General features: G+C 32.9%; 1 protein-coding gene across 9 annotated transcripts in view; it reads left to right on the top strand.

Annotated features, from left to right (window-relative positions):
- The window catches only part of CDC14A (cell division cycle 14A), a 234144-nt gene that overhangs the window by 149995 nt on the left and 66201 nt on the right, over positions 1-17948 (top strand). For all 9 annotated transcript variants that reach the window (XM_051993248.1, XM_051993247.1, XM_051993245.1 and 6 more), the window contains 2 exons: positions 9543-9773; positions 16380-16518. In XM_051993248.1, the coding sequence (XP_051849208.1) occupies positions 9543-9773; positions 16380-16518 (370 nt within the window). The remainder of the gene's footprint in view (positions 1-9542; positions 9774-16379; positions 16519-17948) is intronic.

Here is a 17948-nt window from a genome sequence, read left to right as displayed (position 1 = left end):
TATCATAGATTGGATACATGGAAGATACTATTTATCCGTCCCTTCACTTGCCCAAAGACATTCTAGGAGCTAAGTAGTAAAAGCAATATTTGAATTGTGGCTTTCTATTATATCTAATTCTCTTACCACTATTCCTTTCCAACTCTCTTATGATTTAAATCTTAACCCTTCTGAGAATTCTGAAGTGACACTTTTTTTAAAAATAGAATCTAACTTGACAGGAGACTAAAAGACCTACTTGTTTCTCAAAGTTGATCTCCTGATTTGTAGATTTCAGTCTGGAAAGGATCTTAGAGATCATTTGGTCTACACATGAGCAAACTGAGTCCTATATATGCACCTAGATCCACTGTTCTTTTCTCTTGCCTAATGCTTCATTTTCTGGAATAATAGCTGGGGAGGGAGGTATTTAAAGGCAGGTAATTTCATGATTCATGACTTATTTTGTTTTTAAATAAAGAATCTTCATTTCCTGTGCGTTCATTTCCAGTGCATTCATTAATTCTCAATAGAGAATATTTGAAAACATGTATAATGAGAAACATCTGTGGTATAATGGATAGAAAAGTGGCTTTTGTAGCAAGGAAGACCTAAATTCAAATTATGTTTTTAACATATATGACTCTAGGACCCCAGGCAAATCATTTAACTTCTCAACATCCCAGATGATTTTAATCCCAAGACAATAGATTGATAGTAGAAGAGGTATTTATCAGCATCAGGGAATGCGAGTTTCCTTACTTGGAACTCCAAATAGGGTTTAAATCACAGATCTAGTCCTCTTCCCTTTCCTACTGTCCTCCACAAAGGAATCAAGATATCTCTGTTATATAACATATTTAGCAGTATTCCTGTTCATTTTTCAAAACTCAGTTGTTTCATACTTTTGTAATTGGTCAATTAATTGAAAAATCTAGGAAATTTAAGATTCCACTGGATTTATTGTTTGTTGACAGTAAAAATTCATTTGATTCAGTAAAACAAAATGACATCTTTAAGGACTTTTCTCAAACAAGGCATCGCTCAGGCACATATGAGAATTATGTAGGATTCCTTTAAAATCAGAAATAACTTTCACTCTTTTATTATAAGTATCTGGCAAGACCAAAAGAATCTCTTCCATGCCCAAAACCAACAGAACCACCTGCAAACCCACAGCATGCTTACTTGGTTATGGAACTGTAACAGGATAGCTTAGGTCATGACAGTTCTAGCTTAGGCGACAAATCTGCTCAAATACATGGGTTCACAGTATCATAGATTATATACATGGAAGACACTAGATATCAGTTCTTTCACTTGCCCAAAGACAGTGTAGGAGCTAAGTAATAAAGTAGTCCTAAGTAAGTAGTATGTAGTATTAAGTAAAGTAAAAGAAATGTTTGTTTACCATTGCCTTTGAGGTATTCTGGTACAGAGTCTAAACAACAAAATAATTTCCTGTAGATAATGAAGTCATCTAACTGTTCCTGTGGATGACTGGATATCCAGTCATTGTCCATTTCAAATTCATGTTCAAGATATTATTGAATTCTTGCATATCTGTTCTCTCATTGATGTTTGTATTCCCTTTGCCAATGCAGAATTTAATTCATTTACCTGCTTTTTTCCATCTATTTTCATGGCGTTCCATAAATTTACAATTAATAGGTCAGTCTTTAAAATACTGGTTCAACCCATTATGCTAGAGGTGGGTAGGGTTAGGGTAGGATCTTTGTTCTCTTTTGACTTTATATTAGATAGAAGAACATATGAACATATGGATTATTTCTGTTGTCTCTCATTACTTCTGTGTGACTGGCTATCTTTTTTTGCCCCAGTCATTCTTTTCTGATGACAGGCTTTTGCCTCACTCTTCTGAATTATTTTGGTTTTTGTAATGTTTTACAACCTGCTCACACCCAGCATATACTACTCTATTTGTGTAATCTTCAATTTCAGTTCTTCAAATTCTGTATTATTAAATGGCTATAAATCACTTGGAGAAAAATGCTATTAAATGTGGAGCGAGCCTCTGCTTCAAGAAGAACCTTAGGGCCATTGGAAAAAGAAATCAACAAACTTCTTACTCTCCCAAAGATGGACCCAGCTCCCTTTCTTTCTTTTGTTAATTCTGGTCTGAACTCATCGTGTATTTTTAATATCTTTTCAAATTATATAACATTGATAGGAAAACTTTATAGATTGTCCATGCAATTGAAAATCATAATGTGGCATTCATAATTCAATTGGTTTTCCTTTGTAAGTAGATCAAACTTTTTATAGTAATTATGACTCACATTGAGGAGGTTTTCCAATTTTTAAGGCTTGATGCAGTCAGCATTGTTGTCATCTTCAAACTGAAGTTCTCTTGAAGGATCTCACTATTTATAACTAATCTCTCTTTGACTTGTATCTCCTCTGTGGCAAGTTTATTTATTTATTTTTTTTTATGCCTTGTCCCATGTTAATGATCAGAAGGTTGTTGAAATATTACTGTTGTGTCTTCTAAATATTTTATAATTTTGATACATACATGGAAGACTCTTTGTTTTAAGAGATGTTATCTTGAAGATCATAAAATCAAAGACATTTTAAAAGTCAATAAACATTAAGCATAGAGGATTTTGTGTTTTTTAAATCTTTCACTAAAAACTAATATGATAAATGTTACCTGGAAATACTGCTTGTGAAATGCCACTCTTTCTCTCTTAATACTTGTTGTTTGCATAAAGTAGTCTCATAAAAATTTACATATATGGGAAAATAGACACATGGATCAATTGTACTCCTATTGTTGCTTTAATGCTCTATTGTGTGCTGCATGCCTTTTGGTGGGGGTAATAGCAAGGTCTAAGATGCTTTCTGTCAGTTCTTTCATTTCCCTAAAGGGTGAGTCTCCTTCCACACAGATCCCTTTGTTTGGTACTTGATCCCATCCAGAATTTTTTGCACTTTGACTTCTTTAGTGCCATTTCCATTTTTCTATAAACACATTCAGAATTGTGCTAGAGTCTGGATGTAGAAGTTCCACTTTTCTTGAGGGTATGTTGTAAAAAAAAAAAAAAAAAGCTCTGTGTGTGTGTACATATCCATTTATCTATTTTTAGCTACATCTATATATACCTGCAGATCATTTCTATCTTTTTATTGTTCTCCTAATTTTATCATTAAGAGAAGCTATGTGGCACAATGGTAACAGAGTACTTACTGGTCTGGAGTCAGGAAAACTCATTTTTCTGAGTTCAAATCTGGCCTCAAACACTAGCTTTGAAACCCTGGGCAAGTCACTTAACCCTATTTGCCTCAGATTGTAAAATAATCTAGAGAATGAAATGGCAAAATTCTTTATGTCTTTGCCCAGAAAATCCTAAATGGGGTCGCAAAAAGTCAGACATGACTGAAAAATGACTGAACAACAAATTGTACCCTTAAATATTCTTTGCTTAGTTTAATGAAAGACACTGCTTAATTGAGGTTCTTTCTCATTGAGCTTTGTTTTAAACTAATCTTTTCAATAGCTTCTTGCTGTTTAATGAAGCTATTCTACTTATCTTTTTATCATTCCTCTCCATAATATTTTATATATGAGTTTATATTTTAAACCAATGTTGTCCATGGCTAATGAATTGATTTCTCCACTAAGCAAAATGAAGGTGCTTGTTAGTCTCTTTTGACCTCATAATGACATTTGTTTTACATAGTTAAAAACTCTTTATGAAATTATTATAATCTTTGTTTAATTCTTTCTCTTTTACTTAATTCATTTTCCTTTTTTTGGCATCAAGACCTTATTATTATTTTAAGTATGTACTATTCTCATTTCTGTTATTTTATCTTTGTATTAATTTTGATTTTTTGCCCTAACTTGTCTGAATATACATAGGCAGCTGGTTTAGGAATGACTTGCCCATGAATAAAAAGTCATTTCCTGTCTGCTAAAATATAATCAGTTTTATTTTTGTGTGGCATGCTATTTGGTACAAAAGAATTAAAATCATTATGTTTAGTGCTGCTGTTTTTCTTGAAGAAAATACACATGATGTATAGGGGTAACGTTTCTCTGTAGTCTACTGATTTTGATTTTATAGTCCCTACTAATGAATCATATTTTTCAACACTTTTGCAACCTCATCAATTCCATCTTGCATTGAAGTCACTGAGTATCAGTATTTATATTGATTTAATTTGAGGGATCTTATTGAGTTCTTCATAGACTTTCTCTACCTCTTCATCCTCTGTAACAGATGTTGATACATAAGCTGCAGTCATTTTCATGGTGGTCTTTTTGCAAATACTTTTCATGAGCACTGCAATAAGAGATGACCAAACGTCCCATGAAATGATGTTTCTTGTTGCCTTTGGATGCCCGATAAAACCACCTCTGCCAACTCCTTAATTTGCCTCTGCAAGGAGAACCTGTGAGTCTTCCTTCCATTTAGCTGCAAATTTACTTTGTCTTCTGGTTTTGTTTATATAAATGTCAAGATTGATTTGACTGAGTTTGTAGGATACTAAGATAACTGGAAGATATGACTGCTAAACTGCTATTTGTGATCACAGAGAATAAAAGTTCCAAATTGCTCTTCCACCTTTTTTTTTGAAAGGAAGAGAATAGAATCTGCAAACTGTAGGCCACAGTGACCTTGACTAGCAAAAAATTAGATGACATGTTCAAAAGGAGTAGTTTGTGAGCATTTAGAAAAGAAAACAATGATCAGAGAAAGTCAGTATGGCCTAGGACTTTGAGACTAACCTTTTCCCTTTCCTCTCCTCTCCTCTTCTTTCCTCCCATCTTCTCCCTTATCTTTCCCCTTCTTTTCCCCCTTCCCTTTTTCTCCTTCTCCTTTCCTCACTTTTCCTTCCTCTTTCCTCACCTTTCCCTTCCCCTTTCCTCACCTTTCCCTTCTCCTTTTCCCCACCTTTCCCTTTTGCTTTTCCCTTCCACTTCTCTTTTTCCCTTCCTCTTCCCTTTTTTCCTTCCCCTTCTCCACCTTTCCCTTCCCCACCTTCCCTTTATCTCTTTTCACTTTTCCCCTTCTCCCTTTCACTTTCCCCTTCCCCTTGCTTCTTTCCATTTCACCTTTCCTCTTCCCCCTTTCCCCTTTCCTTCTGCTTCCCTTTCCCCTTTTCCTTCCCTTTCTCTTTTTCCTTCACTTTCCCCTTTCTCTTCCCTTCCCTCCAATTTAGGGAAATTCTCTAGAGAAAAGTTTTTTTTTTTTTTTTTTTTTTTTTGTGGACAAGATGAAGTGATGTTGCCATCTAGGTAACATAGTATATAGAACACTGGAACTGAAATCAAGAAGATCTGAGTTCAAATCCAGCCTTAGTAGCTATGAGATTCTGAGCAAGTCACTTAACTTCTGCTTGCCTCATTTTCTGCCTTCTGCATTCTGCATTTTCTGCATCTTAAAAATGTTTTTAATAGCAAGCACTTACCTTATAGAGTGAGATAATATTTGTAATGTGTTTTGCAAGCCTTAAAATGCTATTATGTAAATTCTATTATTATTATGGTTGTTGCAACAATATGGTTAGATGGATTCAATCCTTGGTTAGTTAATTCAGTCAATAAGCTTTTAATAATAAATGCTAGATATTACACCATTTACTGAAAATACAAAGCAAAATGAAATAATGGTCAATAATGGTCAGATCTTAAGAGAAATAATAATAATTGTAGTTGATCATTACATGTTATTTTAGATTATATTACTTTAAGGTTGGCAGAGTGCTTTTTATATACATTATCTTATTTGAGCCTTAACAGACTCCATGAAAGAGAGACAATAGGTACTATTGTCCCCATTTTTACAAATGAGGTAATATCTACAACTTGTAAGGGCAGTTGTCGATGTTAGATCCAAGTCTTTTCCGAGGTTATATTAATCCATTTTCTTTTTACTATATTATTTACTTCTCATTATTAGCTTTTGATTTAGTGGAGTGTAAAATTTTCTAAGAGAACCAGTCTAAAATATGCAGGTCAATGTGGAGGATTTGACTTACTTGAAATTAAATAGGATGGTATAGATATAAAATTTAGAAAGGAAGGCATCTTTTTTCTCAGTTCTTGCCACACCATTCAAAAGCATTGTTATACTTTCCATATTTGCTTTAACATTTCATCTAGTTGTAATTTTATTGATGTGGGCACACTTTCCACCAGCAGAAATGGTCTTGCTATGGTTGAAAAATTCAACCTGTGTTCAATTGGTAAAGGCCATTTTGAAACTTAGCTAAGCTGGTCCTTGAGTAATACAGATATATTGTAGCCCAATTTGCATAGTCTTTACTACTTTGAAGAACTAAATATTTATTTAGGGAATGAAAGCTCATTATTGGGATACACAAAGTGTCACACAGCATATCTTTGTAATATGTTTTAATAGTCATTAAGAGACATTGGAATAAGTCTATATTAGAGATTGTATATACACATAAACAGACATTCATTTTTCTATTCTTCATGGAAAATACTTGATAATAAGGTTGAACTTATCTGATCCCGAAAATTCCAAATGCTATATATGTTTAGTAGATCTCAGTATTCAGTTGAGAAGCTTTAGGAAGAAGTGCCATAGTGGGTCATACTTATGAACCATTTATCTTAACTCTTCTTTCTTTGATTCTGAAACAAAGACAGTTGTATGTGACTGCATGTATATCTTTTGCAATGCAGATATTTAAAAGTTTTGGTGGTTTCTATATTTCTTAGTTTTCCTTCTCTTTTGAATTCTGTTATCTAGGATTCCATGTAGTCCTGTTGAAAGAAATAGGAGAAAATAGAATGATTTCATTATAACATAAATTACACATCATACTTCATATCATTTGATATTTAAAGTAGCAATGCTGAAAATGTGGTTCATATATATTCTATGTGCTACAGAGGTTGTTTATGGAAAAATTAATCTGATTCATCAGGGAAATTTAAAAAAAATTGAATTGACAGCCTTTGAAGTGTTCTATGAAACATTAAATTTATAACTGTATGTGGGCTTAGCTGTCAGGTAGTTAACTTTCTTGAATTAAGAATTTATAATTTCTGAATTTTAAATCATCATATATAACTTCAGAATACTAAAATATATTAAATTCAGAAGGTATGTTGACTTTGTTCATATGTGCGCACATACACACACACACACACACACACACATATAGTAAAATGCTATCTTCTGGCAAGTAGAGCCTATAAGGGACACAAAGCTAGAAAATGAGATATGAGCCTTCTATGTTGAAGAGATATTCAATATTTGATTCATTAAATGAGCATATATTTAGCATCTCCTGTCCATATAAGACTTGGAAGAGTTGGGTAATGAAATTTGATCTGTTGCATTGCTTTATAATGGGGGCTGACCTCCATATAGTTATACTGTTATGTTGTTGAAGATATTTATGAATTTCTTCCTTCCATTATCTAATTGATTTTTTTTTCATTGTGTTGTACGTGGGCTTCACTTCCACACACTGTGAACTTACTGTCTGGAAATAATTTGGGTAATGGGGAAAGTAGGCAAAATAAATCTTGTGTTTCCTAAATAACAGTATATATATTTTCTAAATATTTAGAAATGACTGCGTCTGACATTTACAGTTGTAAACTAGCTCTAAATCATCTGCTTTGTGGACCCTCTTTACCCAATTTTTAATTCTAGTCTGTCTTCTTTGGCTTAACTGTCTACTGTGTTGCCAAGTACGTGTGTACTCTGGGAATGAAAGTTAATTAATATTGGCATAGACAAAGTGTAATTAGAAAGATGCATATGCTGCTTCTGTGTGGGAAAGCCAGAAAAAGATGTAATGCATTTCAAAGACAAACAAAAAGACACTTTGTTATATTGGCACTACTACTCCTATCCCTTCCATGTAAATAACTAAAAGTTGGCCAACAATTTGCCCAACTCCAGTGAAAATAGAAAAGGAATGATTAAAATGGTAGATCGTCTGTTATGAGCCTAAAGGAAGCATGAATCTGGTAAAATCTCAAATCTGAAGTTTTCCTGAATATAAATAGAAAATGATAAATTCAAACTACATTGGAAAACAGGTAGGAGAGATATAGTACCTAATGTGAAAGGCAGAAAGAGAAGACTATATGTTTTATTTATCAGTCACCAGATATTTTGATTTTATGTTTAAATCTAGTGATGCTTATTAAAATATAGTGTTAGTTGAATAGGACTATTTTTTTATAGTTTCTATGAGAAGTAGGACTATTTTTTTATAGTTTCTATGAGAAGTTTGCTTATATCATACCTTCCAAATACTTGTAGAATAACTACATAGTTGGGGTTGTAATAAAAGGTAAAGTGTTCCATATCTGTTTCCATTAATTAAAAAGATTTGAAAGTCATTTTTGTGTTACAGAAAAACATTTAAAATGGTTTGAAATAGCTCACAGAATTCACAAGTAGAAAGAATATAGTTTTCAAAAAAAATGTGATATAATGCATTTGTTTTAGGACCTAAAGATTCTTAGGACTTTCAAATCTTAGAGTAAAACTTCAAACTTTATTTGGATATTTTTTTCCCCACATTGAATTTTTTTTAATAAACTAACCCAATTGTATCTTTGCTTTCCATTGCCTAGAAGAAAAAATAGTTATTCCTGGCATTCCAAGCCTCAATAGTCTGACTATTCAGATACTTTAAAATTTTATGTGAATAACAAAATATACCTTAAAAAGGAAAAAAAAAAGAACTTCTTTAAGCTTTTGAAGTAGAGATATTTTTTTCTCAATAGTTTTTTCAAAACACATGGTAAAGATAGTTTTCAACATTCATCCCTGTAAGACCTTGGTTTCCAATTTTTTTTCTTCTTTTCTTTCCTACTATTCTCCTTCCCAGGATAGATTGCAATCTGATATAGGTTAAACATGTACAGTCTTTTAAAATATATTTCTGTATTTGTCATGTTGTGTAAGAAATATCAGACCAAAAGGCAAAAAAGAAACATGAGAAAGAAAAAGCAGACAAAAAAGTGAAAATCCACATTCAGTCTCTGGATATGGATGGAACCCTCCATCCCAAGTCTATTGGAATTGAATAGAAGTATATTAGGTTGACATATGGATCTAATCTTTAAATGCACTATATTCATTTATCACTCAGGGTCAAAAAGTAGGTTTGCTTTCCATGCTTTTTTATATTTATATACTTATATATTATACTTTTTATATTTATATACTTATATAGCCAGAGTTGCAATTTTGTTGTTGTAGGAATCTTCTGGTAAAAAACAAAATATAACAAAACAAAAAACCTCTTCACCCCTGTGATTAGTACACAGTTACCAGTTTTAGAGTTTTCCAGCGGTTATAGTCTTAGAGAATTGCTTGTGACTTGTAACTTTACTCAGGTTCATGTAGTAAGTAGGAGTTTGGAGGGCTTAGTGATTCCAGGGCTGGTTTTCCATTCCTTTTTCCATATTACCTCTTGCAATTTATATAATTTATCATTGAAAATGTTAGTGATTTTTGTTTTTATTGTTCTGCAAGCTGAATTTGCAAAAGACTTTTTTACATTAATGTCTATTTCCCCACTTATTGTTACAGGTTATCCCCTCCACGCTCCTGAAGCCTACTTTCCTTACTTTAAAAAGAATAACGTGACTACAATTATTAGGCTGAATAAAAAGATCTACGAAGCAAAACGATTCACAGATGCTGGTTTTGAGCACTATGATCTCTTCTTCATAGACGGTAGCACACCAAGTGATAACATTGTTCGACGATTTCTAAATATATGTGAAAACACCGAAGGAGCAATTGCCGTACATTGCAAAGGTTGGTGCAAGTCCTTGCTGCTGGTATATCTTTCTAAATTTGGATGTGATTCCCCTCCAAAAAAGGGACCCCTGCCCCCTCAAATCTTAAACAACCAAAAAATCCAACCCAAACCCATACCCAAGGACATAGAGCAGCATGGGACAAAATAATGAAATGCTGATCTTTTAAAATTATCACCGAGACACAAGAATCTTTTTATTCCTTTTTCTGATGTGGGGAAATCCAGGCCAGTTAATTGATCTGAGGTGATGGGGAAAGTTTTCTGTGACTACTTCTGGAGTAGCTGTGGGTATTTACAATCTGTTTTCTGGCAATGTGATTAAGAAATATGATCTGCAAATTATTGGAGTTATTAGGCTTAATCTCAATTAGTAGGAATAATGAATTCCCTGCCCCCCAAATGGTAGTATTACCACTTAATTTGCATTGGGCTGGAACTAGTAGCTATTTTTACATAATTATAACTTTAAATAGTGGGAATCGGAATACCTACAACTGCTTTATTCACATCCATTATTTACACTAATCGGGGTCCCTTTTGTACATTGAAGAAGGTAAAATTGTGAAATAGAAAAGTTTGTTTTTGTGCTCTTATCTTCTTCTCCTTTCAAAATTCTCTTACTCAGCTAGAATAGTGTACCGGTCTTGAAGTCAGAGGGATACCTGAGTTTAAATGTGGACTCAGCATTTAACACTTAACTAGCTGTGTCACCTCTAATAGCCTCCCACACAAAATTAATTAAATTTAATTAATTAAAAAAAAGAATTTCAAAAATCTCTCTTACTCTATTTTTACCTTTTATTTGCCTATTTGAGGTTCAGTGCCTTCATGTTTTTCTCTTGTAATTCAAGATCATCCTCTACTTGGTCAGGTTCTTGAACTCTTCTATATACCTTCTTTACCATCATAATTGCTTACTTGTTTATAAATCATTGCTGCTTTTCTATTTTTGTCAAGTCTGACTCTTTGTGACTCTTTTGTAGTTTTTTTTTTTTTTTGCAAAGATATTAGTGATTTGCCATTTCCTTCTCTAGCTCATTTTACAGATGCGCCATTTATCCTGAGGCAAATAGGGTAAAGTGACTTATCCAGGGTCACACAGCAATAATAAATATCTAAGAATAGATTTGAACTCAGGAAAGAGTCTCTCTCTGACAACAAATCCAACACTCTACTATGCCACCTAGCTGCCCTTGGTGATTTACTTATTCATTTAATATATATATATATATATATATATATACATATATATATGGAAATTTCAGGCTCCGATCCCAGTGATGTTAGCAATTTTTGATAAAGGGCTATTTATCCTATGAACAAGGTAAACATTGCCTCTCAGAAAACCAGGAAAGTTACCAGAAATAGGCAAAACTATCAGATTCTGAAGGATAACAAATTCACTTCTGACTACTTTTGCTTTTCCTAGAATAGCATGAGATTAAAAGATACTAAAGTTCTTTGAATCCTTCATAGCTTTAGTGAGTAGAATAGCTTTCATTTCAGTGGTAGCACTTTTATACCCACAGCGTTCTTGTTATTTTGTCATGTGCAGGTTTAAAAAATACCACTTAGTGGTGCTGTTCTCATATTTTAGTTTTGGAGAAGGCAGTTTCTTTAGTGTTTTATGGAAATTGGCTAGTAGGTGTTAGGGATTATATAGTTCTTTTTCTGTGTCTGAAGCTACTGTTTCTCATTTATTCAGATGAGCATTTCGTTCTGATAGAAAATTTAAATACCATTTTGTAGGCTCTGGTTTCTATGTTTAATAATTGTGTAGGTGTAGAGACTTTGATGAACACGTGAGCTGCTTGTAGAAGCTTCAGTTTTCCAGAGCCCTGGAAAGATCAAAATGATCAGCACGTGGCCCAGGAGTTTAGATGAGGGCATCTGATGTCAGCCTTTATGTACTTTGAACATGGTCCTTTTCCCCCTAAACCCCCCTTCCCCAGCCCCCTTCTTAGTTGAACACCTCTATTTTTGCAGAATTTAAAATATAAGGGATCTTGCTTAAGAGAATTCATTATTAATTTGCCATTTGCTGCAACAGGCTCCAATTCTGCTTCTAATCAGGTCAGAGTGAGTGGGGTTGAGTGGGCTTCTCCTCGATGTGATTCATGTACATCATAAGTTTGCCTTACCATTCTAGTTTGTTACCTTTTTGTATAGTTGAAAATTGCTTAGATTTAGAAAAATCCAAGTTTGATATCTCAGTGGAATCTCAGTTAATTTGTATTAACTAATTGTCTGCATTATATTGAGCTGAGAAGGCATATTCCCTTTTCATCAAAATATTAGAAAATAAAAAAATTGTTAAAATTCAGAGTTTTTGTTGACATGAATTTGAATTTCATCTGTCAATAAAGTAATTGTTGGTGTATAAAGTCAGGCTGTTGATGTATAAAGTCAGGCTTTTTCCTTTCTAAGAAAAGGCATTTTATCTGTAAAGTATACTTTGAGTTTACAAATTCTAAGGAGATGACCAGCCTCAACAGTTTTCATTGAAATTTTCTGCCTTGAATGACGTGTGTGGTGCTTTATTTCTTGAATCATCCTATAAAGAAATTCATTTATTAAAGCATAACTTATTACAGGAACTTTCTGTCCTTTGTGTGTGTGTAAAGTATTAATTAAAATATTAATTTTGACATTGCATAGTTTTTAAAAATATTTATATTTCTAATAAAAACCTTAAGCAGTAAAATTGGGTAATTGACATTAATCTATCTTGATAAGAAGATCACAGCTTTTCAAGTTTAAGATTTTTCCAGTTATCTATTACAGTTGTTTCCACATATACATATCTGTAGTATTATTTGATAAGGCTTGTGACTCCCATTTTAATTACAGCTGCATTGCTTTTTATAGAACACTTGTATCTACTATAGGCCTATTAATTATTTTGACACCTGCCCTAATTGAGTAAGCTTAATTTTCTGAAATTGAAGTGGAACTGAGCAATTTAATTGAATATGAGGGAGGATAAAAAGGGAGGCTTATTCTACAGTAAATGAAGTGCAATAGCTTTTAGAAAAGGAACAAAAATGCCATGTCTTTACAGGCAACTTTGATGTCAGAAAACAAACTAGTAGTTCATTTTTTTATGGAAATGAAATTCTAAATTTTTTATGATTTCATATCTGCAGTTTTAGCCATTTCAGTCCTGATGGATGATAGTTTAGTTGAGAATTCTTGGGAAACAATGGGAAAAAAAGCCTGGAAAATTGAATATTGATTACTTAATAGTGATTTTATAAAATGAATGGAATGGCAAAGCAATTATTATTGGACCTGGTGTTAATAGAGAGTGTCTTAATTATTTCTTTTATGCCGCTAATTCTGCGTTCCTGTAGAATTACTTTTGGTTTGGACTATTTTAACAATTAAAATAAAAAAAAAAGAAATGGTGAAATTTTCCTTCTTTGTTCATTTTATGTTTTAAGAACTCCCAGCCATTCAATGCTAAGAACATTCTTTTTATAGATTCAAATTGCAGACTCTATGAAGTTTCTCTCTCATTTTTTTTTTTTTTTATGATGCAACTTTTGTTTCCGAGATGTTTGAGAAACTTCTACACTTTTTCACTTTGAGCTAATGGGACCAGAAGGACAAGATAGTGACTGAAAGACATGATAACTCTCTGGACATGATAGCTCTCTTAGACAAAAGAGATTGTAGAGGCATATTTTGGATGCTTAAAATACATGACTTCCAGGACAGACTACTGAAACTCACTAAGCCTTGTTCTGTGTATCGGTGTGAACACAAATAATCTTGTATTTAGATTAGTTGTAAAAGACTCTAGAGTGAATTCCACACAGTAAAATAAAAACAACAGTCATTCCTGTTCTTACATTTAGGTGAAGAGAGGTTGTTGTAAAGAAATAAGTAATTTAGAATTTGTCTAAAAGAATATTAGACTAATTGTTTAATTTCTAAAAAAGTACTTTCTTCAAGTACATTGTTGTAACTTAAAACTGAAGTTGTTTAAATGAAAACCAAAGATATTTCTGGTAGGATACAAGAAAAGTATTAAAAATATCCCAACTTCAAGGGACAAGTAGAAAGTAATGGAATTATAACAAAATTTTAAAAAGACCAAAAACAAAGGATAGATTAAGGAAAACAATTTTTCTTAATTTTTTATTTATGAAAAATTAATAACAGATGAGACACCAAAAAGATAGATTTAAATAGCTCATCTAAACTATTCCATTGTTCAAATTGATTTTCCTTAACCATACTATTTCTGTCGGTTATACCCTCACCCTTCCATTTTCACATTTCTGATGCTCAAGCAATCACCAAAACTGTGTTTTCTTTTAAAAATGCTTCTCTGATTCACTTCTTCTCCATTATCAACGCTGCTTCTACTGCTATCCAGGACCTTCATCCTTCTTTTACTGCAAAGAGCCTCTGCTTTCATTTTTTTATGTTCTGATTTAACCTACATGCTGCTACCAGTCTGTTTCCTTTAAGACTTGATCATTTTGATCATATCATTTCTCTCCTCAAAAAACTAACTTCCATTTTCTATTTGTATCAAGTACAAAATGTGCTGTCTGGTTTTTAATACTTTCCATAGTCCAATCCTGATCCTTTCTAATATACATCTTATTTACACACATCACACTTCCTACTTTGTTTCACAGTTTTATTATTTTTTTTCTAAATTTCCTTCTACACTTCTCTGTGGTACCTACTATGTCAAATGGCTAAATGAAGATTTGGAGAGTAGGAAAAAAGAGCTGAAATCTGAGGCTGAACTAGATAGCTTTTGAAGTTCTTTCCAGCTCTAGAATTCTGTGAAGATTTAGCGGGGGGAAAAGATAGTTTAAATAAATTAGGTGTAATTTATGCCAAGCACTATGCTAAGCTCTGGGGATGTGCAACGAGGCAGAAGACAGTACCTGCCCTCAAGGAGTTTACAATCTAATAGGGAAGAAAGCATACAAATATATGTACAACAAGTCATATACAGGGCAAATAGGACATACTTAACAGAAGGAAGGGAATTAAGGCAACTTAGAGCAGGCTTTTAGTAAAATATTGTCTGTTAGTTGGAATTTAAAGGAAGCCAAGGAAGGGCCAGTAGGCAGAGTAGAGGAAGGAGAATGTTTAGGATTGAGGGTTGTGATCACAGTGGGATATTGTGTAAGGTATATATTGGGGTTGTGGAGTTTTAGCATCTAATCATGGATCTGCCACTAGTTAGTTGAGACATTTGGCAAATTGTTTATTTTCTATATTCTTCAGTTTCCTCGTCTTAAAATGAATCAGGAACTACTATTTTTGAGATTTTTGATTTGAGGAATTTGATCATGCATGGAAAAAGTGGAATAGGGGAAAAGGATGAGAATTTTTGTTGTATTATGTGCAATTTAAAAAATAAGCCTAAAAATATACTGCAACATATCTAACATATATAGGACTGTTTGCCATCTAGGGGAGGGGGTGGAGGGAGGGAGGGGAAAAATCGGAACAGAAGCGAGTGCAAGGGATAATGTTGTAAAAAAATTACCCTGTCTGTCAACATAAAGTTATTATAAAATAAAATAAAATATTAAAAAAATAAGCCTAAAATTATAGTTCTATAAAATTTTAATTTCCACATTAATGAGAATAATGCTAGGAAAAATAACCATCATTCTCAAACAACTTTGAAAGAATCAGGGTAATAATTAGAACTTTATTTTAAAAACACGTCTTGTCAGAGTAATCTCATCATATGTGGCAGAATAACAATCAGTCAATAATCAATCAGTAAACATTAAGTGCCTACTTTATGCCAAGCACTGTGCTAAGGTCTGGGGGATGCGCAAAAAGGTAAAAGACACAGAACACAGTATGTGCTTTCAAGGAGTTTACAAACTAACAAGGAAGACAATATACAAATATATGTACAGCAAGTCATATATAGGGCACATAGGAAATACTTAACAGAAGGAAGGGAAATAAAAGGACTTAGGGCAGGCTTTTAGTAAAAGGTTGTCTTTTAATTGGAATTTAAAGGAAGCCAGAGAGGTCAATAGGCAGAGTAGAGGAAGGAGAATGTCTAGGATTGGGGGGTTAACCAGAGTTACAGGCTTTGTAGAGTTAAAAAAAAAAAAAAAAACAGTGAAAGAGATCATCTGCTTTGATTAGAAAAGGGCTTTTGATTCTGACCCTTCTGATATTAGTAATCACTATGTAAAATAAAAACTTGATCATATAACTTATTTATATGCAGACTTTACTAGTTAGCCTTACAGAGTGCTTATCAATAGATTCTTCTCAACTTAAGTAGTATTAAAAATAATCTCTCATGAAGTCTAGTTCTTGGATTAATATTTTAATAATGGACAGTCCTTCAAAATTATAAAGAAAAAAAGACTAGATATTTTAAATTTTTATACTTTGTTGTGTCTCTTTGGATATTATGCTTAAAACCTTTTAAACTCTAAAACATCAAAGAATGTATAATAATACTGAAAAGTATCTGATTTAAAAATAATATATTAAATAAGAAACTAGTTATGTTTACTTAACAAAATTTAAAATTGTTGGTGCATTAACCATACACAGTTTACTATACCATACTTGTTTTATTTCTCTTTTTATAGCTGGTCTTGGGAGAACAGGAACATTGATAGCCTGTTATGTAATGAAGCACTACAGGTTCACACATGCTGAAATCATTGCATGGATAAGAATCTGCCGGCCAGGTTCTATTATAGGACCCCAACAACACTTCCTAGAAGAGTAAGTATATCTTCTCCATTATTGTATTAGAAATTTTGTTCCTAATCATCTCTGCTTCTTGTTCCCTGGTCACAGACCATGTCAAGTCTGTGGTTATAGAAAGGCCACATTGTGGGAAGGCTTTCTGTCTAATGAAATTTTGTTGATTTGACAGCTAATGCATTCTAACTTGGTGCCTTTTATGTAATTTGCTCAGGTGAGAGTGAGGAAGAAATCACAGAGCCATCTCTGCCCACCTTTTTTCTGTCATTTCTCTTTGTCTGATCTGGCTACAGTGCAATTTTCTTGTGTCATTTCACTTGGCACTTTTCATTCTTTCCTTCTGTTTGCATGTCTAAAAATAGAGGGGAAAAAGCAGCACTGAGGTCAACCAGTGAACTGAATAATATTGCCAGCATATTTACATGTAACTAAACTATTTTATGCCTGTCAGCAAACTAGTCAAGTCATATTAGTGACAAATAAATAAAAGGGAGATGATTTTTGGTTTTGGTTCTAGCCCTAATTAGTGATGGTCTGACCATGAGCAAGTAACTTGGCCCTCTAGACTCAAAATAATTTTTCTTTTTACTCCTTAGCAATTTTGCCTCTGCTGGTAAATTTTCATTTTGTTTCTAAACTAATTACAACAGAAATAGTGATTTCTTTTGCTTTTTTTTTTTTAACCTCTTTTGACCTCATCTCATTTCAGCATGTAGCTTTATAATTCATTGAATTGTCACTCTATTACTTGAACATAGTTTATCTGTTTTTCTTTTTTTTAATTTTACATATTGATGTCAATTTTCTCTCTCTTATAATAGTCTCATGGATGGCAGAGACTATTATTTTTTCTACATTAACATCAAGCCAAATGCAAAATGGATAATTAAATGATTTTGACTATAATGATAAACTTGAAAATTCTAAGCTTTTCAAAACTGCCAACAACACATTTTAATACTGGAAGAAGGTTACTGACCATCTAATCTTAACTTTCTCATATTATAGGTGAGAAAGTGAAGTCTAGAGATATTAAATGATGTCAGAATTGTATTAAAGTTGGAATTTGCTTAGCCTAACAAATAACAAAATTCGTTTAGAAAGGCTCAATCTAAGTCAACAAGAATTTTTAAAGCTTCCTTGCTTTTATTTTTACAGGACAATTATTTTCCTTTTAAAAGCACTTAAGTGCTTCCCAACCCAACTCTGAACTTCCCATCATCCCCCCCCGCCTTTTTTTTTTGCACCAGCCATTTAGATTTAAGTGACTTGCCCAGTATCAAATAACTACTAAGTGTTAAGTGTCTGAGGCTGAAGTTGAATTCAGGTCCTTCTGACTCCAGGACTGGTGCTCTATCCGTTGTGCCATTTAGCTGCCCCTGGATTTTTTTTTTTGTAACAGAAAACATTTAAGCAAAATTTAAGATATTCTGCTAAAGAGTCCATGT

Source organism: Antechinus flavipes, chromosome 4 (assembly GCF_016432865.1).
Source record: "Antechinus flavipes isolate AdamAnt ecotype Samford, QLD, Australia chromosome 4, AdamAnt_v2, whole genome shotgun sequence".
NCBI classification, from domain to species: domain Eukaryota; kingdom Metazoa; phylum Chordata; class Mammalia; order Dasyuromorphia; family Dasyuridae; genus Antechinus; species Antechinus flavipes.
Note: the sequence above shows the minus strand (reverse complement) of the source record. Positions and strands in the feature narration are given on the sequence as shown.